General features: G+C 49.7%; 1 protein-coding gene across 1 annotated transcript; it reads left to right on the forward strand.

Annotated features, from left to right (window-relative positions):
- Nucleotides 1-8342: 8342 nt before the first annotated feature.
- On the forward strand, nt 8343-11657 carry OTX2 (orthodenticle homeobox 2). Its single transcript, XM_031605310.2, has 3 exons — nt 8343-8554; nt 8919-9070; nt 10203-11657. The coding sequence occupies exons 1-3, from the start codon at nt 8458-8460 to the stop codon at nt 10821-10823; spliced, it is 870 nt and encodes a 289-aa protein (XP_031461170.1). The 5' UTR covers nt 8343-8457; the 3' UTR covers nt 10824-11657.
- Nucleotides 11658-22723: the final 11066 nt, after the last annotated feature.

The following is a 22723-nucleotide window of genomic DNA, read 5'->3' on the forward strand; positions in this document are numbered from 1 at the left end:
TCTCTCCATCCCCCACCCCACACCCCCCCTCGACCCCTTCATTTCTCCTAAGTTTGCCAACAGACAAAGATATTGGACTGGAACCGTTATTTTAATATCTGGGTTGGGAGCTGTAATCTGATTGCTGTAGGACTCTGCTCGTCAGGGGAACTTCGTGGCCTGGAGAGGAATATGATGGAAACAAGCAGTGGGAGCTCCTGCCAGCATGCATAGACAGACACGTGGACACACAGACATCAACACATGGACATACGGACACATAGATACGTGGACACAGACACGTGGACACGTAGACACAGTGACACACAGACACGCGGACACACGGATACACGGACACACGGACACAGTGACATACAGACACACGGACACATGGACACGCAGACACCTGGATGTACAGACATACTTGGACATAGACATACAGACACATGGGTACATATATATGGGGACACGTGGGGATGGGGACAGATGGACACACAGACCCACTCCCCATCCTCCCCATTCGTGCTCTCCTCCTCCCCTATCCCAAATACTTCTTTCAATTTCATTTCAGCTGGTGATTTATTTCCCTACCGAAGTTTTTATTTTGGAGGGGGGGAGGGGGGGTTCTTTCTGCATTTTCTCAACCTATTTTTTATTGGGTGGGTGGATAGGGGGGGGGAATGTCCAACCCTGCCGACCCTCCCCAGGTGGGAGCCGACCTCCCTCTCCCTGCTCTCTAGATACCACACTTTAGAAGCTGCCCCGCTCCGGGATGGGCTGTGCTCACACAGTTCACCCCCAATGCCTCCTCCCTCAACCCCAACCGGCTCAAATGATGAAACTTTCATTCAGGCGAAGATATTGCCTTCATTTTTTTTCTTCTTCCCCCCCCCCCCCCCCCCCTCGGAAAACAACCCCCCCCATGCACACACCAAAGGAGGTTCCATCCCATGCGCTTGGAAAAGGAGGTGGGGGGGGGAGGAATTACTTTTAACCATTCCATTTTAAAACGAATTCGGCTCCTTCCCGAAGTGTTGCGGCTTTCCCCCGTGGCTGCAGCACTGCACCCCCAAAGGAGATATTTGGGAGGGAAGGGGAGGGGGGGGAGGTTGGACGCGACGACACGAAAAGAAAATAAAAAACCCCGCCATTGAATTGCAGATAAACTTGAAGGAAAGTGCGGCATATTTTAACGAGACGCAAATCCGATGAGGGGAAAAGCTTAAAAGTGCGGAGCCCATCAGAGATAGAAAGATGACAAATAATACATCGGTTCATTTTGGGATTGGGAGGGGGGTAGGGGGGGGGTGTCGTTCCTTCACTTTCTCCCAACCTCAAGAAATGAATTTTTTGTTTCTCTCTCTCTCTCTCTCTCTCTCTCTCTCTCTTTGTCATAATACACAAAAGCAGCGATCAGCCCCGGCGGGCAGAGACACGCGGCGATAACACCACTTCGGAACGGTCGCGTTAAGCAGAAGGGTCGGAAATTACAGCGGGGAAAGGAAAGCAAAGAGAGAAAGAGAGGGGAGAAAAAAGAACTACGAGAAAGCGAAGGGATGGAGCCGAACCCGACTGGCATCGGAAGTTGAGGAACTTACTGAGCAGCAGAAGTTACAGTTCCTTTCCATCCCGAGAGCTGATCTGGGGGTTCTCTGAGCACAAAAAGTCGCTCCCCGTTGAGCCCGAGTTTACGTACGGCTCTGTATACCTGCCCGGAGCTGCTATCCGAACGGAGCGCAGGAGGTCGGAAAGGAGTTTGGTCTCTTTGGTTGTTTTGTTTAGTTGGTTTTTTGGTTGTTTTGGTTTTGGTTTTTTTTTTTCCCTAAAAAAAAATAATTAATTAAAAAATAAAAATTAAAAAACAAAACAAAACACAGTTCCTACGGCTGCCTCTTGTTTGTCTGGTTGGTTTTTTGGGGGGGCAACTTTTTCCGAGGTTGAAGGCGGAATGCGGCTGCAAAGTGTGTGTAGGATCGCTCCGGGATGAAGGTTTTCCCCCTTTTTTTTCCCCCTCTCGGATCCGATCTTTGCGAGAGCCATTCCGACACATCACTAAGCTAAAGGGAAATTCTCTTTGATAAAGCGGTGTTCCCAGCTTCTGGGTTTTAAAACCTAAATCTATATTCAAATCTGGCTGAAGGTGTGTTCTGGGATTTATGAAAGCCTCTTAAAGGGGTAAATTTACCAAACCGTGACAAAATCATCACAATCTTACTTTAGACATCTGAAGTGGATGGGAATTTTAAAGAGACCCCTCGTTGCTTTCGGTCGCACCGTCCATCCCCACCGTTCGCTCCATTGGCCGCGGGGACGATCCCAACTTTGGGGCCGGGCCGGGCAGCGCTGTGCCCGAGGGCTGCCGCCCCACGGCGCTCGGATGGAAGCAGGGATGATGCTCCCATTTCCCTTATCCATTCCCAAGCATTGAATTTTCTTTCCTCTCCTCTCCGTTTCCTCCAACCCCCCAAAAACCCCTTTCTTCCTCTCTCCCCCCCCCGTCCTTCCTCCTCCCCCCCCCTCCTTTCCAGCCCGCAACACACCGCTCCTATATTTATTTATTTTAATTTTTTTTTTTTTTAATCGATTTCGAAAATACCCTCCTGCTCAGGAAACACGGGAACGAATTATCTCTCTCATTCTTCCAAGGTGGATTAAGGTTATTAAATAATATGTGGGGGCGGGAGGGGATGGCGGGGAGGTGAAGGGGGGGGGGGGGGGGGAGGGGGAGGAAGGGTTGCACGGGGATATTTAGTGCTGTGCTGTGCTCCGGGAACGGCAGGGCCGTGCGGAGCGGTGAGGGGAGGATTTTCCCCAACGGAGCTTTGGGTGAATGTAAAGGATGTGGGGAGGGAGGGGGGGGAGAGAGGTGGGAGGTGGATGGAGGGGGGAGGAGGGGGCTGAAAAGGTACTACCTCCCTTAAAAAAAAAAAAGAAGAAAATTAAGACTAAAATGTAGCCAAAAGAAAACAGATAACAATTTAAAAGTATCACGGATTTGGGAAAATTAAAAGAAAAAAGCCACACAAACACACACACACACACAAAAACAACTCCAGAGAGTGAAGAGAAAGAGAGAAGAGAGGATTCGGGGCTCCCGGGGGGGAGGCCAAGGCACCAACTTTCAGAGAAGTCCCTTTGGCAAAATGCGGGCAAAAAGTGGGAGCGGCTCCTTTGGGCAGCGATCGCTTTGTGCAGCGGGGTTATTCGGGTTGTTGGGTTGTTTGGTTGTTTGTTTAATTTCTCCTCCTCTCTCCTCCCCTATTTCCCTTCTCCCCCTCCTTCCTCCTCCTCTTTGGGAAGCCAAAAAAAAAAAAAAAAAAAACCACAACCAAAAAAAACCCCAACAACAACACTGCAACGACCCAACCCCGAGCATCCCAAATCTGCTCCCGTACCGCTCCGACTCGGGTCGGTTGTTTCTCTAAACCCAAAGACAACCGCGTTGGATTGCACACAACGGGGAGAGCAACGGAAAGGCGAATTAATTGCCGTCCCTTCATTAACATAGGTCACCCCACGAAAACGATGGAGCCGCTGCGTTTTGGCACGAGAGAGGAAAGTGCGCGCAGAGCGGGGCTGAGCGCTCTGCTCCCTCCCCGAGCTCTGCCGCTCCGCACAGCTCCGCGATCTCTTTGCTTCCTCTGCCCGAGCTGGGAGCTGCGCAGAGCCCGGCCCTCCTCCCACCACCCGATCGCTGAGCTGAGTTTATTTCTTTTAAAATACTGACGCGTCCCGCTTTGAAAATGCGGCGCAGAGCGAATCTCGTTCTGCGGCTCCATCCAGAGCTGTATCTCAGATGTATCCCGTGTATTCATGTATTTTTACATGCGTATTTTTGTGCATTCATACTTATTTGATGTCTGTTTATATTTATATGCACGCAGACATATGTTTATATTACACCTATACACATTCACACACACGTCTGTGACCCCCAGGACTGATCGTCCCCCTTCTCCTGTCCTTCCCCATCCCAAACACTTTCAGCTTTGCTCAGGGGGTGCTCCCAGGTTGGGGATCCCGGTGCTGGGACACCCCAATACCCCTTTCCATTACCCTGAAAGGTGGGATCTCCCCGCAGCTTTGCTCTCCCCCAACCCTGTATTACTCAGCCAAAGGCTCTGCCATACTCCGAGTCCACCCCCCCAAAAATGTTTACTTCCATATTTTAATACCTTTTGTTGTTTCTATTATCCCCCTCTCCTCACTCCCCCCCCCAGTCATAAGCTTTCTACGGTCCTCTCTTTCCTTCCTTCCCCGGGCAATGCACTCTCTGCTTAAAGTCCATCACATTCATTTGTACAATGACTTCACACGTTGCGGTCCATAATGTGTATTTTTAAACCGAGCACCTCCTTTTAATGGACATTCTCGTGTCATTTCGGCGGCTGTTATTTCTCTCCTGATTGTCCCCCCGGTCCAGCAGCGGCCCTGTTTTTTCCTCCCCCTGTTGTGTGTTTTTATTATTTTCCCCCTGGCTTAGATGTGTCAATCACTCTCTCCCTGCCATTGGTTGGAGAGTTTGCGTCAAAAAGTTGCCAGAGAGGCGCTTTCTCAGCAAAGCTCCCCGAGAGAGGTAGAGACCTCAGCTCCAACGCACTCTGCCACTATTATTAAAAATAAAATCACTCGACCAACTCCGGCACCGCCAGCTCTGTACGTACCGAGCGCAGCCCCCGAGCATCCCCGCATCCCTCTCCCGCACCGCCCCCATCCTCCCCCCCCCCCACTTCTTTTTATTCCCCCCTATTTCTTCTTTTTCAAACATTTTTTTTTTCCCCCTCTCTCCTCTCCCCCTTTCTCCCCCCACCCCACCCCTCCCCTCCACCTCAGTGGCGTGGGCATGTGCATGCGGCGCGCTCCCTAACCTCCCGCTTTGTGCTTTCTCTCTCTCAGCTCAACCCCAGCCCTGAATTTGGAGAGGACCCGACCGTCGGCTCAGCCCCCCGCGCCCCCCAGCCCTGCCCGCGGCCCCGCAGGTAAGTGAGGCACCGCGTTTGGGGCACCGCTCCTAAACACAACGACTATGGGAGAGGAGGAAGGTGGTGATCGTAAATTATTACGCTTATTTTATTATTACTTATTTTGGTTTTAAGTGCTTTTATGCCTGGAGCTGAGGGCACGAGAACAGGGAGCGGGATACGGGGATGCGCCGGTGCCCCCCGCACTGAGTCGGGAATAACCCGCACTGCCATGGGGAGGCCGGACCGGGCCGGGCCGAGAGGAGTGAGGATGCCCCGAAGGCTGAAACATTCCCCAAAGGCCCAAATGCGGGAGCGGAGGATGGGGACAGGCGATTCCCACGGCTCGCCCCTAAGCCCCTCTCTCCGCCGTGAGCTCGCTGCGCGTTTCCTCGCCTCGCATTATTCCCCCCCCCCCCTGATTATTTGGTCTTTTATTCTTCCCCGGCCCCGAGGTGGACTTGGAAAATGAGAAAGAACCGGGAAAATATTTTTTTTTCTTTTTCTTTTTTTTTTTTTTTTTATTTCTCTCTCTCTCTTTTTTTTTTTTTTTTTTTTTCCCCGACTGGAAACTCCGCTCGTCGAGCTGCGGAGACTCCGCACCCGCGGAGCCGCGCCGGGAGCATCTGGGCTTGGCATCCTCGGGGCTTTGGGGCTACGAACCCCGACGCGGGCAAAACGGATGGAGTGAACCGCATCCCGGTCCGAGAGCTGCCTGGGCTGTTTTATATCTCCCCGCTTAATTTATTTTAATTATTATTATTATTATTATTTGGCCGCGGGAAAGCGCTTCCCAAAGGCTCCGTGACCCGAATGGTACCGCGCTGACAAAGAGAAAGTCGGGAAAGTCCTTGTGAAGGTGCACAAGTTTCGTTAGGGAGGAACTCCTCCGTGGGGCTGAGATCGGTTTGGGGTTTGTGAGAAGTTGGGATTTGTTATTCGTTTCGTTAGAAGAAAAAGGAAAGAGAGAAAGAGAGAGAGAAAAGAGAGAAAGAAAAAGAGAGAAAGAGAGGAAGAAGGAGGGAAGAAAAAAGGGAGAAAGAGAGAGAGAGAAAGAGAGACAGAGAGAGAGAGAGAAAGAGAGAGAGAGAAAGAGAGACAGAGAGAAAGAGAGAAAGAAAGAGAGAAAGAAAGAAAGAGAGAAAGAAAGAAAGAGAGAAAGAAAGAAAGAGAGAAAGAAAGAAAGAGAGAAAGAAAGAAAGAGAGAAAGAAAGAAAGAGAGAAAGAAAGAAAGAAAGAAAGAAAGAAAGAAAGAAAGAAAGAAAGAAAGAAAGAAAGAAAGAAAGAAAGAAAGAAAGAAAGAAAGAAAGAAAGAAAGAAAGAAAGGGGAAAAAAAAGAGAAAAAGAGAAACTAAAGAAAATAAAAGGAAAGAAAAAGAAAGAAAAGCAAAAACAACTCAATTAACGATGAGGTTATAAAAACGCGATCGTGGAGGCAGAGATGGGACGACGGCCCCGAGGTGAGGTCGCTCCCGACCGCCCCTTTCGTTCTCCGGAGCCTCAACGGAGCGCGGAAACAGCGCGGCAGAGCCGAGAGGAGACACCGCAGCCGGTGCGGATATATTTATAGTGAAGGATATCAACCCCCCTCCGTTTCGGAAAAAAAAAAATAAAGAAAATAATAATAATAATCAAAGCAATGGAAGTAATGCGGGCAGGGTGCGAACGGAGTTTTTCCTCGCCGACCCCAGCCTCAATTCCCCTTCAGTCCCTCAGCACTGTGCCCCAATCCCCGGAGCTTCTCCCCCCGACCCCCGCGGTGCCCCGGGCGCAATGTGCGCTCACGGTCGCTCCGTTCATCCATCAGCGGGGCCGGGGCCGGCGGCCCGTAATTAGGGAGCGTGTGCCGCCCGGATTATCTCGTTAGTTTATCAAGAAAACATTTATTATAATTAATTCTCGGACGGGGTAATTATTATTGAGCGAGGGCAGAGCAACTGGTAGGAGAGCGGGGGGGAGGAGGGGGAAAGGTGACAGATTGCGGAGCGGAGCCGTTGCTCCGCGGGTTGAGGCGTTGCGCGGCCGCGGGGGCTCCGCGGGGCTCCCGAGTTCACGGGGATGGAAAGCTTTTAATTTTCATGAATTAATTATTAATTATTATTATCATTTTTTTATTATTATTTTTTATTTTATTTATTTATTTTTTTTTAGAGCCGTGCTTTCTGTTTGTTATTGTTGTTGTTCGTTGGCTCGTTCGCAAGCGTGCACCCACATTAATGTTGCTCTCTCCCTCTGCATAACGCACCCCCTTGGAGCGGCTTCCCCCCCCCCCTTCACCTCTCTCTCGGGAAAGCTTCACCCTCTCCAGGGCAGTGCGGTGAAAGCTGGGCAGAACCGCGCACGCTGCGCGCACGCGGAGCCGCTCCGCGCATTTGGAAGCAGCACCGCTGCACCGGGGGGCATAGAGAGGGGTCGGGGGGTGAGGAGTGGGGGGAGCTGGAGCAGAGCCTCAGGGTGTTCGATAGCCGAACCGTTGAGCTTTAGGCTGTTTGGGGAAGAAAGTTGCGCTCCTGTTTATTTATTATTATTATTATTTTCCGACGGCGCAGGGAGAAGGGCGAGATTTGGTCGAAAAATATATTAAAAAAAAAAAAAACAAAGGGGTAAAAAGGCACTTTTTGTTTTCCCCCCAGGGGTTGGAGATTTAACCCTTTCAGGAGCGCCGGGCACGGCCATTTCTCCGCGTTTAGTTCCCCCGTCCCCGCGCAACGCGCGGTGTTTGTTTTGCTCCTGCTCCGTCATCAAGAGTTTCTTGAAAGCCTAATAAATCTGTTACTCGCCTCCAAATCTAATTACCCGCAGTACTAATTAGGTGCAAATGGCCGGTGGAAATTACTACTGGTGGTAGAGCAGAAAAGTTTGTCTCTTCCCCGAGCGGGCATTTGAGCTCTGAAATGCAGCAACGTCGGGGGGAAGGGCGGGGGGGGGGGAGGTCTGAATGTACCCAAACCTGGGATAATTAAAGTCCTTGCAAGAGACTGGGGGAGAGATAGGTTTCTTGAATTGTTTCTTTGTTTCTCACCCTTGGGCTTTGTTATCTGCATTATTTATTTAGCCGAGGGGTTCTTTGTGTCTGCGAATGGCCCCAATCAAGTTTTGCTTGAGACAATTAGCTGGTGCCCGGCCGGGAATCCTATGCAAATGCCCCGGGCGGCCGTACAATGCGGGCAGTTGAAGGCATGGGGGGGTTTTGTTCGGGCAGTAATTACTGGATGGGACGTACCCCCCCCCCCCTCCCCTCCTTCTCCTCCCCTCCCTGCCTTTTTTGGGAGGGATGCGTTGATCTCCTCAGTCTCTCCCAGCTCCCAAATCCGGCTGCGGTCCGGGTTAAGAGCAGCGGGGATAAAGGCAGGGGGGCAGCGAGCTCCCTGACCCCCTCCTCTCGCTCCACAGGCACCTGGCGACCCCCCCCCTCCGCCCGACGGCATCCCCAGCACCGCCCGGGGCAGGCAGGGCGCTCGGGCGGACCCCCCTCGCCCGGATTTCGGCCAACTCTCCTCCCCGCTCCAACTTTAGCATGATGTCTTATCTTAAGCAACCACCTTACGCAGTCAATGGCCTGAGTCTCACCACCTCGGGCATGGATTTGTTGCATCCGTCCGTCGGTTATCCCGGTAAGGCACCTTTTTCTCCCTTTTGCCGGTCTCCCTTTTCCCCTCTGCCCCGCGGATTTCCCAAGAGGAGAAGCCCCAGAGGCACACAGTGCCCTGAGATTAGAATGGCCGGGGGTTTGCGGTTCTCCTTTTCCCCTTCCCGCTCCTCTTTTCCCGGGGGAAAGGGCTGCAAAAAGAGAACAGATGCTCCAACCCCAGCCGGGAGGGATGGGGAGGAAGAAGCAACGCTGCAAAATAAGGCACCTGGGAACGGGCAGCGGGAGCCAGCGGGAACAGGAATGCCTCTCTGGGGAGGGGTCCGGGGGGGTTCACAGGGCTCTGAGCACCACTGAATGACAGCCAGGGCTTCTGGCTCCGTTCGCAGCCACCCCCCGAAAGCAGAGGCGGGAGCGCACCACCTTCACCCGGGCGCAGCTGGACGTGCTGGAGGCCCTGTTCGCCAAGACCCGCTACCCCGACATCTTCATGCGGGAGGAGGTGGCCTTGAAAATCAACCTGCCCGAATCCAGAGTGCAGGTAGGAACGGGGAAGAAAACGGATAGGGAGTCCAGCTGGTACCCTCTGCCTCCAGCTTGCTGTACCAAGAGGTGTTTTAGGGGATGATGCCAAACCTAAAGGGCGATCGAATGGCTATGGGGTGAAGCGTGCTCAGGAAGGGGTGATGGTGCAGGGGGAGATGGAACGGCTGCTTGCCCCCAGTCTGGGCTGTAGGATGCTGCCACTTTCTCCCAGAGCTTTGGGGCTTGGTGCTGCACCAAGCCCTCCAACAGTCTTCTGAGCCCTCCACTCCCCACCCTGGGCTCCTTAGGTCTCTACCAGCATCTGCACACTCCCTTGGAGAATTCTCAGTCTTGCAGGCGCTTGAGGCCCCATGCAAAGTATCCCCAGGGACCCCTGCATCCTTGGATCTCCAAGACTGGGGGCTTCCTCTGCCTCCAGAGGGGCTTTGATAGCAGAGAGGAGGCCTTGGGACCCCTCTGCTGGAACCAGGTTGCGTCTTGCCTACCAGCAGCCCATGGCTTCCCAATCCATAGAACATCCCGGTGTGCTGCTGGTAGGGCAGGAGCACGGTCCTGAGATCCAGGACAACCCTTGCATCCTCCAACCCCATCTGTCCTGCTCACCTCTCTGGTCACAAGAGCCACATGGTGCTGTGTCCCCTCTTATTCCCAACCTTTTCCCCCATGGTACCCTGATAGAAGAGGTGGAGATAGGTCAGGGTGCTGACCCTGGCTGGGATCTGAGAGACTGTTTAGGAGGTGAGTTTTTACCTGGCTCCCAAGCTCTGCCTCTCTTTTCCTAATTGTTTCCACCCTTTCCGATGCTCTGTTTTTTTCCAATTAAGGGCTTGACTTCAAGAGGCCTCAAAAAGTGATTCCTGGGGGTCCCTGACCGGCAAACAGCAAATAGGGAGTGCTCCCCCCCCCCCGCCCTTCTCCCCCCAAAGTGGCCTTATTAAGCCTTTTGATTTGCCCATTTCTACTTGTTATTATTGCTAATGATCTCGGTGAAGGGGAGCCTTTCCCTGCAGCAGCCTCCGCAGCTCCCACGGCTTGCTCTCAGCCCCTCGGGGTGCCTGTGTGTCCCTAATGCCAGGCTTCTCTCCATCCTTCCCTCCTTCCCTCCCTCCCTCTCTCCCGGTTCCCAGGTGTGGTTCAAAAACCGCCGGGCCAAGTGCCGGCAGCAACAGCAGCAGCAGCAGAACGGGGGCCAGAACAAGGTGAGGCCAGCCAAAAAGAAGAACTCACCGGCCCGGGAAGTGAGCTCGGAGAGCGGGACCAGCGGGCAGTTCACACCCCCCTCCAGCACCTCGGTCCCCACCATTTCCAGCAGCAGTGCCCCCGTGTCCATCTGGAGCCCGGCGTCCATCTCCCCTCTCTCCGATCCCCTGTCCACCTCTTCCTCCTGCATGCAGAGGTCCTACCCCATGACCTACACCCAGGCATCAGGTTACAGCCAAGGATACGCCGGCTCGACCTCCTATTTCGGAGGGATGGACTGTGGATCTTATTTGACCCCTATGCACCACCAGCTTCCCGGACCAGGGGCCACCCTGAGTCCCATGGGTGCCAACGCGGTCACCAGCCACCTCAACCAGTCTCCAGCTTCCCTCTCCACCCAGGGCTATGGAGCCTCCAGTTTGGGCTTTAACTCGACCACCGATTGCTTGGATTATAAAGACCAAACCGCCTCCTGGAAGTTAAACTTCAATGCTGACTGCTTGGATTATAAAGACCAGACATCCTCATGGAAGTTCCAGGTTTTGTGAAGGCCCGCGGGAACCTTTGTGATAATAAGAGAAATCGTGACGAGAACAAAACACGCTGGGCCGAACGCTCCAGCATTAGTCAGGTCTTGGTTAAATTAAAGAGAAAATAACTAAACGGACAAACGGACAAACAAACGAACATAAATCCGACGACGACGACAACGGTGACAAAAGAGGGACAGTGTTGGTGTGACCACGTTCAGACTCATCTCCTGCTCAGACGCTCTGGAAAAGGAACGACAAAGAGGAAAACGGAGGAGGAAGGCCTTAAACGGACAGATCATCTAGTGAGCAGAAAACAGACAGACCAATCCGTGTTCTTTATAGTTTTAGGCAATTGTTGGGTTTCTTTGTTTGGAAGAGGTGGGAGATCGTTCCACCTACGGGCCAGTTTTTAAACAACAAAAAAAAAAAAGTCTAGGTTTTTATTTCTTTTTGTGTGTGCGTGGAAAGATCCTTCACCCAGAGGTTTCCAACGTGTTAGCCAACCCTTGGTTAAAATATTCGGAATGGACAGCGTCTCTCTTTCTCTTTTTCTCCCCTTTTTTCTCCCTCCTTCCCTCCCTCTTTCTTTCTCTCTCGCGCTCATCCAACTGTTTGACGCCCAACTCAAGTGGGCACCGAGAGAACTTGGTTCAGGGCTGTGTGGGTTGTGTGACTGATTGTCCTAGCTGCACTACTTTATTTAAAGAAAAAAAAAAATAATGTTCATAAGGAGTCAATATGTAGTTTTTAAGAGACAATCAGTGTGTGTCTTATATAAATGGTACATCTGTGGTTTTTAATCTGTGCTAGACTTCAAAACTGTGATCTCCTGTATTGTATGCAACTACGAACTCCGCACCAGCGGGAGTTCCGCTGTGATTTAAATAGGTTATAATTATAAGTGAAATTCAGAGCAACTGAGTTACTTATTATCATCTTTCTAAAAAAATAAAAAAGAATATATATTAAAAAAAAAAAAAAAAACCCACAAAAAAAACACGATCGCCTTTCACCAGAGGTGAACTGCACTGAAACTTTTTACAACAAACTGTCTCTGAATGAAAGAGAAAAGACCGAAAATAACCACCCAAGGACATTAAACTCCTCTGGAGTTCACTTACAGCCGGCCACGCTGGCAGTAGCCGTCAAATCAAACAGGACTTCGGGCAGTTGCTCTGACCTGGACGAATTTAAACTGAGAAATTCATTGTCGTTTATGCTTGCAGATGTTAACTGAAAAAAAAAAAAAAAAAAAAAAAAAAAAAAAAAAGATATATATGCATAAACCTTTCTTTTTTTTTTTTTTTTTTTTTTTTTTTTCCTTCTTTTCTTTTCTTTTCCTGGATTTGGCAGATATGTATAATTATATTAAAATGGTTCTAGCACACTCCATGGTTGTTGTCCGTTTCGATCGCGGCCGGCAGCGGTTCTGCGGGCAGAGGAGGGCTTTGCAATCCCACGCCCTGGCTGGGGGCTTCTTTTTGGGCAGGGAAGGATGCAAAACAGAATGACTGATTTCTTTTATTTTTATATATTTTTATAACCTGACCATGCGTTTCAAACCTGCTTCCCAAATCTCATCCTTCGGAGGAGGAATGGTGTTTCGTTTAGGGAGAGCCCCGGACTTCCCTCGGTAAATCAAGAGGGAAAAGGGGGACGGGGAGCACCAGGCAGGGCTCGTGTCTGAGCAGAGGAACTGGGGAAGGAAAGCGCTGGTTTTCAAGCTGCAGTTTCACCAAATGAATTGGGATCAGGCTCTTCCCTGATGTCTCTGCTCACAGTGGCCCTACAGGATTGTGTGAGCCCCGTAGTCAGTCTGGATTTAATGCAGTAAACCAACAGACCGCTGGAAAAGGAGAGGCAAATGGAAGCGGTTGCTGGATCTGCACTCCTGCCACCAGCTGTACCCAACCACCACCCCACCATGGTCCCCACGTAGCTCATGGGCACGATGTCTTCTTGCAGCCTTGAGCATCCCTTGGCTTCGCTTTCCCCTTGGGCTCTGCTCAACCCTTGTAGGGTCCATGCGCCCGCAGGGAGCCTCCTTCAATCAACCACATTTATGAACACGCTGCTGTGCCCCAAAACCACCATCAGTGCCCATCTATTAAAACAAGCATCCTCCACCACGCAGCAAAGCAGCTGTCTCCAAACGAAAGCGAGTTTTCACACTGCTTTAACTTACTGCTCGGAGCACATGGATGGTTTTTGCACGAGTTGTGCCCATGGCTGCCCTGCTCCCAGCTAGGGATGCTTCCAGCTCCCCACCACCAGCAGTGCCAGCAAAGCCGTGCATGAGGTTCCAGCATTGGTGCAAACCAATGGAGTTGAACCCTCCCCGAAAAACCACTCATGCAAAATACACTCAGAAAAAGCCAATCCCTGTTGAATTAGGGCACAGCATCACACCTGCCTGGAAAAGCTCTTTGTTTGGTGGGCTTTTGATTTTTTTTCTTTTCTTTTTTTTTTTTTTTTTTTGCAGCCTCTTTAAAAGCACTTTGCTCGTTTTGCTCTTCCCATCTTATCTTTTGCTGTTCTTTTCTGAGTGGTTCCCTGTCTTTTAGGGATGAGCTCCTTCAGCTAGCGCTCATTTTTTATCAGAAAAGCCAGTTCGTGCCAAGAATTTCTTTCTCTAAATTTTTTCCTGGCATTTTGCACTCCCCACATGGTCTCTACCTGTTTTCTGATTTTAATTTAAATGGGTGCTCATGTGGGCAAAGGGCAAAATCCTGTGGTGAGACGGCAAATGCAATATATTATTTAAAGAACATTTAAACTCCTTTTTCATTTTCAGTGTTTTAGATCTCCCTTCCAGCTAAACTCATTTCCTCTGAATGGAAGCTGCAGAAGGGAACTCTGAATCGAATAAAATCAGTAGAGAAGTTGATGGTTCACCATATTGCTTTCATTTTGGAAAGCCAGATTTAAGGGCAAAGAGCTCATTGGTGGTGTGTTAGATTTGAGGTGTCTCTTATCCACCCCCTGTTCTGCAGGGTGATGTTTCCCAACAGAGGGGAAAATTAGGCAAAAATGGGGGGAGAACAAGAAAACTGGAGGCAATTATTGAGTGCCCAGTCCTCAGTCAGGGAGCACTGCCCCAGCCCCAAAGCAGGGATGAGTTCTGCATAATCTCATTTTCAGGACCTGCCAGTTTCCAAGGAGACAGGGGACAATTACAGCCAAAAGCTGGATTTAGGGACTCACAGCACAGCTTCCCCAGTGGGTGCACAGGGAGCCCCAAAAGGCCCCACTCAGCACCAGCACTGCCCTTACCTGAGGTTTATGGGGAGGAGCTGAAGGGATGGTGGAGGATTTGGGAGGCTTGGGGTTGGATTTGGGGTTTGGAGGGCTGGATAAGATTGCAGCTTGGGTTTGGGTTTGGTCTGGGTCCTGGGCCCCATCCAGTTTTAGGGGATGAGAGGAGACATCAGAGGGCCCTCGCCCTTGCTCCCTTCTTCCACCTCCATTTCCCAAGGTAAGAGGGTTTAAGCCCCAGGCCCCTTGCACAAGCAGGGATGCCAAAGAGGCAGAGCTCAGGAGGGAACACCCCATGGTCATCACAGGGCCATGGCCTCCCTCAGCCCCTCTTGGGGGGCTGTAAGTTGGGGAGGGGGCACCTCCCTGCATGCACACACCCCGCATAGGCATGCATGGAGCATATCCGTAAACACACATAGCATGAATGCTCTTCTCAGTGCATACACACAACTGCATATATCACACAAATGCATGTATGAATGCAAGTCTGAGGACGTAAATAGCAGAAATGCACATGCATGGCTATAAATGTGTGTGGCACCAACCCATGTAGTATAAATACAGGCATGTTAAATGCCTGATGCTTGCACGTATTGGTAGATATATGTACTCATATATATACAAATGTATTTAGCACAGATGGATGCAGTGAAGCCCACAGCAGTAGTGCCTGCAGGTTTAAGCTGCTCTGACTGCTGTAGTAGCTGTGCAGTGCCCCAGGAGCACTGTGGGTAAGGAGGAAGAGAAGAAAAAGAGAAAGAGAAAGAAAAAAAAGTAAAAGGAAAAAAAAGAGAGAGAGAAAAAGGAAAAGGGAAAAAAAAAAAAAAGAGGAAAAAAAAAAGAAAAAGAGAAAGGGGAAAAGAAAAGGGGAGAGGAAAAGGAAAAGGGGAAAAGGAAAAGAAGAGGGAGAAAAGGGAAAGGAAAATATAAAGAAAAAAAAAGGGAAGGAAAGGAAGGGAAAGGGGAAGAAAGAAAATGAAAAAGGAAAAAGGAAGAAGGAAAAAGGAAGAAGGAAAAAGGAAGAAGGAAAAAGGAAGAAGGAAAAAGGAAGAAGGAAAAAGGGAAAAGGGAAAAGGAAAGGAAAAAGGGAAGGAAAAATGCAAGAAAGCCAGCACTCGAGGCCATCTTCCTGCTGCTGCTAGTGCTGCTGTAGCCTCTGCACTGGGGCAGACTGGAGGTTGGAGATGTGGGGGGGCGAAGAGGTGGCAAACAGACAGATAAATATATAAATGCTGCACAAACTGTTAAAATCTGCTCTGAGAGTCAATTTTGACTTTCAGGCTCATGAACCATTAATAAAAATCTCCTTACACTCAAATGGCTCTCAAATGCCGTGATAGCGGATTACAAACTCCTAATGGAGATACTGTATGATCAAATATTCTCTAAGCAGCAAGGTCTAACGTACCAGGGGTGGCCAGGCCACCTGATTATCAGCTTATCGGCAAATACTTCTTAGTGTGGGATGTGCCAAAAAGAAAGCATCTTCCTCAGCACAGTCCCTTCCCTGTTCTTCATTTAAATAGAATTGGAAACAGCATCGTGTGGTCCAGGGGCTGCACGATGACCTGCAGGATGTCTCTGTAACCTTGCACATTGCTTTATGTGTGCAGCACCAGAGTGGATGCAGGACTCCACCACCCACAGCAGCTCATAGCCTGAGATGAAGCCAATCTCCCTTTGCTCAGGTCCTGACACAGGAGAGTTTTCAACACTTGGAGTGTTTTTTCCGAAATGATGTTGTGAGGTCAGGGTGTCAACATTAAGATGTTTCCCATTGATGTGTTTTAACCAGGCTGCTCAGAGAGCTGTGGGTGCCCCATTCCTGGAGGTGCTCAAGGCCATGGATGGAGCCCTCTGCAGCCTGAGCTGGTGGTGGGCATCCAAGCCACATCAGGGGTGGGGCTATGGGGCTGTAAGATCCCCTCCAACCTAAGCCATTCCATCATTCTATGACTCTGTTCACTCAACGCTGGCTTTTTGGCAGGGCTTCATGTCTCATCTCTCCCTTTGCAGAGGGCAGAAGCAGCCTCAGTCCCACACTGCACTTCCCAGCAGGCCAGCCCCCCTTGCAGCCTCATTTCCTTTAGAAGCAATGAATTGCAAACACTTCAGTGTCCAGGTGAACCCTACGTCTGAGAGCTGCATCCCAACGCTCCCTGAACTCCAGCAGCCCTTGGGCTGCATGGCACATTGCTGGGTAATCATGTTCCTATGCTGCAGAGAAATGCCTGGAGCCAGCTTGAAGGAAGCATTTGGGATAGCACCTCAGGCTGATCTGAGGGAGGATGTGGCCCTGAGGGGCCACACAGCTGCTGAGGGGCTGCTAACAAGGAGTCAAGATTACAGCACACAGGGTGTTTGTTCAGTGTCCCAGGGAGGAGGCAGTGAGGGGTTGGCTTTATTTAACATTTTTATTAGCGATGAGGAAGAGCATGCAGGCAGAATTGTTAAACACAGGAGCTGGTGAAGGGAGAGAAGCGATAGAAAGAGGAGAGCCTGGCAAAAGGGGTTGGGAAGAACCATGAAAACAACTGGAGGAATGGAGAACCTGCCTGGTGGAGGAGTACCTGAGGGAATCCCATCAATATATGGAGTTACCCAAGAGGAAGTTGAGATGATGAAGGTAGATTTGCTGAGTACACCTGGCAAAAGTACCCAGGTTGATGTATTAAAATTAGATTAATTCACACTGAATATCAGAGACAAATAAAGAGTGGTGATGCCCAGGGAGTGGTGGGGTCACCATCCCTGGAGGTGTTCCATGGAGATGTGGCACTGAGGGACATGGGCAATGGGCATGGTGGGTGCAGCTGGGTTTGGGCTTGGAGATCTTGGGGGTCTCTTCCAACCTGAATGATTCTGTGATTCTATTTGTTCCTGTCCAGAATTACTTGAAATAGCACACAGCACATCCTTTTCTTAAACCCCCCAGGTTACTCTGCTGTTTCAGGGATGGAGCACAAGGATGCTTTCCTATCAGCAGCACAATGCCAGCACCCTCAGGGTAACCCAGTCTTGGGAACCATCTTGCAAGAATTTCCTGGAGCATTTGGGTCAGCCCTCCTGTGCTTCAGCTCTTTCTTTTTCCTTTGGCTGCCCTCTCCCCTTCTGTGGGGATCAGGGATGCTGTGCCAGCCTCTCCAGGTGTGCAAACTGTCCTCCTACTTTGGCAGTGAGCTCATGGCACTGAGCAGGTATTGTCAGGGTCACATTAAGCTGCAAAAAGCTGCCAAAGCTCATTCCTGCCTCCTGGCCTCTCACAAGAATGGGGAGAGAGGTGAAGAAGGGGTTGCAGCAGGGAGGTCTGAGTTCCATTCCCTGTGTTTTATGGGGTGTATTTCAACGTTTTGGGAGGGTCCATATGCTCCAATGGATCACAGCTGTGATCTGTTGGTCACAAATGATCTGTTGCAAGCCTGTGACATTGCAAGCACTGGTGGGAAATTGCTGCAAAACTAGTAATAAAGAGTGCTGGAGCTATGTGGGTTTTGCTGGCAACAACTGTGCTGTTGAATACAAGTATGTTGCAGGTCTCTTTGTAGCATTACATAGCCCCTACGTATCTGAGAGCAAAATTTCAGCCTCACTACATTTATTAATATATTATTTATTTAATTGCTTGGATTGATATGACCATATTCAAACAGTCCCCATTTGTCCTAGGCAAAATTCCCAATTTCTGCCAGTTCACCTTCTACCTTGATGGCATCTCTGGCCAATGAGTGTCTATCAAGGCTCTCCTTGTTGTCATATCATTGAGTCAGACTGCAGTAATCAGAGAAAGCAGATCAGGTAGCACCCTTGAGTGACAAAGGATGCCCAGGTCCCCTCTGCCATTGGGCCCTGCAGCACCCATTGCCCACATGTAGGTATACTTGAAACCCTGATGCAGGTGACAGTTGTGTCCCAGAAGGCCAGGATTCATTGTGGACAGAAGTGTTGTTGTCCTCTGTGCTAAGTGCCTGGTGATCAGTTCATGCCCCAGGGCCTGTACATGATGCAGGGGAAGGCCATTATGGCTGAGCCATCGACATGCCTTCTATGCAGCTCTCTTCAGTTCCTTCATTGCTTCAACCTTTGCACAGATACTGCAGGGAAAAGTTATCCCCTGGCCACAGCCTTTTTTGCTGCAAGATTTTGGTGTCAGGGTGATAAAGTGCCCTGCAAGAGAGTCTGAACAGACTCTGGCTCCATGCATCACGCTTGCTGGGTTGGGGATATGGCAGCAAGGCAAAATGAGAGACCTTCCCCCAAACCCATCTGCACAATGCCACATGTCATTCACCGCCCCTCGGTGGAGCACGGGGCAAATCAGCCAGCTGTGTCTGGCACTTGGGCACGTTGGAGCCGAGGCATTGCAAATGCATGAGATGGGATGAACTGAGTGGGGAGGGGGGGTGTGAGACGAAAATCATCTGCATGACCCACCCGGCAGCACCGAAAATGTGTGGCTGTCCCAATAATCATGAGAATTTGGTGATGCTCGTGAACTCATACTGGTTATCTGTGACCCTGACTGTCCCTACTGGTGTCTTTACTCACTCCACCATTTATTAGACGGTGATTAGATGTTATACAGAGTCATATTAATCACGGAGACCAGGAGCAATGTGCTTGTTTTTTTTATTTGCCTTCAAATCACAGAAATCTGCAAGAAGCTTTACTGATAGACCCGGGCACAGCAGACTGGGCTGGGAGCTTTCAAATTAAAGCAATCATAAGGCTGCCCTTAGGTTTCCAGTGACTTATGCAAGAAACCAAACACAAGAGGACAAAAGGACAAATGGAACGCTGAGGTTTTGGGCTGGAATTCAGCCTTCTCTTGGTTTGCATTGAGAGCAATGTGATCAACTCACCGTGCCTGCGCCAGGAGAGGGGAGGGAGGGGGCTGTCCTGATTAGATCTAATTTCCTACCTGTTTACTGTAGGCATCTGCATAATGATCGCCCTGCAGAGAGGTTTGCATTTTGTAACACCGGTTCCCCAACCCGTTCAAACACGACACGGCTCAGACCGCTGCTGTTGAAAACAAATCTCCTCTTCCTGATTGCGTCCGAGAGGATGTGACCACTGAGTACCCCGGCTGCTTGAGATGGCTGCGAGCCTCCTCCAAATGCCATCAGAGAGATAAACGCAAACTGTAATATTTAAATTAAAAACAACAAAAAAAAAGGAAAAATTAGAAGGGATCTAAAGGTCCTTCAGGGGTCATTTTCCATTTTAGTTCCTAGTTCGAGGAAATGGACTTCTCTAATACCGTATATTCCTGGTCCCGCTGCTGGTGTGGATGGCAGATGGAAGCAGCGCCAGTAAGAGGAGGGCAGCGATTCGGTCCTCTCCGCTTATCTCTGCTCATGCTTCACCAGAACTTTCACCAAAGCAAATCTTCCCGTCTAGATTGACGATATACAGGCTGCAAACGTGGTGGGAAGTTGAGCTTATTTGTAAATCATTTGCTTTTAGTGAGGGCAGATGAGCGTGCCATTGTTTTGGGAGAGTTTCTTGTCGGCTGAATTACAAAAAAACAGATAAAGGGGAGGAATGCGAGGCAGACATGACCGTGCTGTTGCCAAAGGGTGGCAGAGGATTGCAAGGTTTGAGTATCCAAGCAGCGAGGTGTCAGCAAACAAACCCAGACTGGTTCACCTTTCAGCAGATCTGTTCATCGTTTTACTTTGACAAGCAGGGTCTCAATGTCCTTCCCCACCTTCTCACAGCTTGGCAGCCATCGAGACAGTCACATGCTCTCCTCTGGCTGCTGTGGAGGCAATCTAAAAAAGTTATCTTTAATGGCAGCATTTTGGCAGCCTGGGCGGCTTGACCTGTGTGACTTCCTACAGTGACATCTAGGGCCAGAAATGCAGCATGGGTGGTAATCACAGCTTGGTGGAATGCAGCAGAAAGGTGGTGGGTACCCCATTCTGATTTGGTCACAGGCTGCCTCTGTTTGCTTCCTGCATGCTGCATAATGAGAGCTTCAGCTCGTAGATGCGCTCATCAGGATGCAGGGCTCTGTGCTGAGAGAGCCATTTGCCCCATCCCTGGAGGTGCACCCAAGGCTGGGTGGGGACCTGGATGGCTTGATGGCAATAGGACTAGAAGGAATGGCCTCAAGTTGCTCCAGGGCAGATTCAGGTTGGATGTTAAGAAATACTTCTCCAAAAGAGAGCTCAGGCATTGGAATGGGATCCCAGGGAGGTGGTGGAGTCGCTGTCCCTGGAGGTGTTCCAGAACAGTTTAGATGTTGTACTGAGAGATGTGGTTTAGTGAGAAATATTGGTGGTGTGTGGATGGTTGGATGATCTTCGAGGTCTTTTCCAACCTTGGTGATTTGGTGATCTTGTGTCTGATTACGTGGCTGCCAACCCTGCCCACATAGGGGTTGGAAGAGGGTGATCTTTGCAGTCCCTTCAAAGCATTCTGTGATGCTATGACTCCTTTTACTGGGGGTCTACAAACATCACCAAAGGTAATCTACTGCTGCCACCTCAAAAACTGCTTCCTACTTGGCAGCTGGAGCTGGTGGTTCACAGTTCCATGCCAGAGAAAAGGGGCAGCCCTCGGAAACCACTGCATTTCTCCATCAGCCTACAGCTGCAGAGGCTGGAGCAACAGCCTGGCCCTTCTGCTGGAGCCACACTTTGCTTTCTCATTATGCAACCCTTGTATTTTAATAGAAGCCTTTTTTTAGGCAGTCTCAGAAACAGTTGGTGTTTTTTTTTTCTTTTTTTTTCTTTTTTTTCTCTTTTCCTCCTTCTGTCAAATGACCAACTTAATAATTCACTAGTTGTGCTGGGATTAGCCACGTTGGGCCACACTCTGGATTTCTTATCTTTAATGTAGTTCTCCACGACATCTTCTGCACTTAATCCCCTGACAAAACTCCCTTTGATTCTCATGACAGTCGCTCACAGAGATCAAACGCAGAATGCTGCTCTGTCAGGTAGAGCTGGGTGAATAATTTGTGACAAATAATTTACCCACAGACTTTCTCCTCGTTTTCTTTGCACAAATTGTCCATTCGGTCGAGACTGCTGATGGATTTGTTTCTGGCTGCACGTGTTTGAGTTCAGGCTCACGAGAAAAAGCCTGCAGGTGCACTTAAAGGGCTTCAGCATCTTTGATGCTTCGACCTCGCTCAGCTCCCGCTTTGGTTTTTGGCAGGGCTGAGCCCATCTCACCTCAATGCACAGCCTGATATGCTCAGTGCTCGTGAGTCATCATGCTGTATTTCTGTACCAGATCAGAGGAGCGTGACTTTCTCGAGCTGAGGAGTTGCAGTGCAAATACTCTCTAATATCAACTCCACATTTCCTGTTCAAGGGATGCGCTGTAATGTGTGCGCCTGATAGGAGTTCCATCACTTTCCCTTGCCAGAATATTCTCCAAAAAGCAAGTTGAGGGATGTGCAAACACTTTGACCAAACATTAACAGTGTCTCTGAGAATGTTGCATCCATGCAAGCTGGGTATGTTAGGTAGAGAAAAGGTTAGGAATTAGGATAAATTAGGAATAAGCCATAAGAGAATTCTGGATTGATTTACGCAGTCTTTGTAATTGTATAGATGGGGATGTTAGAGCTTGCAGATCGTGTCAAAGTTAGCTCTTTCCTTCTCTAATTAAATGTCTGCGACTCTCAAAAAGCACAAAGGTGGCAACTTTAAGGTCTCCATCTATTTTCCAAACAGCCTTGGTAACGCCTGCGGGGAGCAGAGAGCAGTGCTGCCTTACCAGGGCCCACAGAGACGCTTCATTAACCCAATTAAGCAGGTGGATGGAGAGGGTCTCTCTGATAATTTACACCTTACTAATGAAGTGTGTGACTCTTAATCTCCTCCAAACAAGATACACTCATGAAACACTGGTGCAAGGAAAGGGGAAATTAATTAGGTGAAAAAACTATGAGATTATAGCAGAGGGATTCCAATGAGGCAACTGTAACATGGCTGGTGATTCATTTGTGCCTGTCTTAAATTAATGGCTGAGCTGTCAAGTAAATAAGACCCAGCATCATTTTGGCTTAAAAGACATTCTCATCAGATCTAGCACGAGGCACCTGATTCTAGTGCACTCCATTTCCAACATCCAGCTGTCTGGGTAGCCCTGCAACCAGCCCAGCCTGAGCAGATCCCGGCCTGGAGGATCAGAAGGAGCTACTTTATGCCTATATTTTCAATACAGGATGAAAGGCTGGAGACAAGTTCTTAAGGACACGTTAATGGTTAGACCTCTTTTTCTTTTTTTAGTGGCCTGGGTTGAAAAGGACTGTAATGACCACCTAGTTTCAACCCCCCCTGCAATGTGCAGGGTCACCAAGCACTAGAACACTGTGTGTCAACACTTTTGTAGAACCAACCAGCTCAATGAGCACAACTTCTCCTGCCCCAGTGATATGGGAAGAGACTTGCAGGGGTTCCTGTCCTGCCTGCGTGATGCTGGGTGGTCCCCTAAAACCTGGATGTGATGACAGAAGGGTTGGAATTGGATGATCCCTAAGGTCCCTTCCAACCCAAGCCTTTCCATGATTTTTTGATGGAGATTGTCTTGTTTTGTCCTCCTGAGCTCACTGGAAAGACACTGTTCATCTTGTAGGCACGTATGGTAGCTTGTCCCCAGGGAATGGAGTCTTCAGTGTTTCCAGAGTGGGAATGCTA

This window comes from Phasianus colchicus, chromosome 5 (genome assembly GCF_987193195.1).
Source record: "Phasianus colchicus chromosome 5, bPhaCol1.hap1.1, whole genome shotgun sequence".
NCBI lineage: Eukaryota > Metazoa > Chordata > Aves > Galliformes > Phasianidae > Phasianus > Phasianus colchicus.

Bases quoted from the DNA above. Each gene is read 5' to 3' on its own strand.
- OTX2 (XM_031605310.2), top strand. From the start codon at position 8,458: ATGATGTCTTATCTTAAGCAACCACCTTACGCAGTCAATGGCCTGAGT. The intron at 8,555-8,918 runs GTAAGGCACCTT...CTCCGTTCGCAG, and splicing joins TCCGTCCGTCGGTTATCCCG to CCACCCCCCGAAAGCAGAGG. The intron at 9,071-10,202 runs GTAGGAACGGGG...CCCGGTTCCCAG, and splicing joins TGCCCGAATCCAGAGTGCAG to GTGTGGTTCAAAAACCGCCG.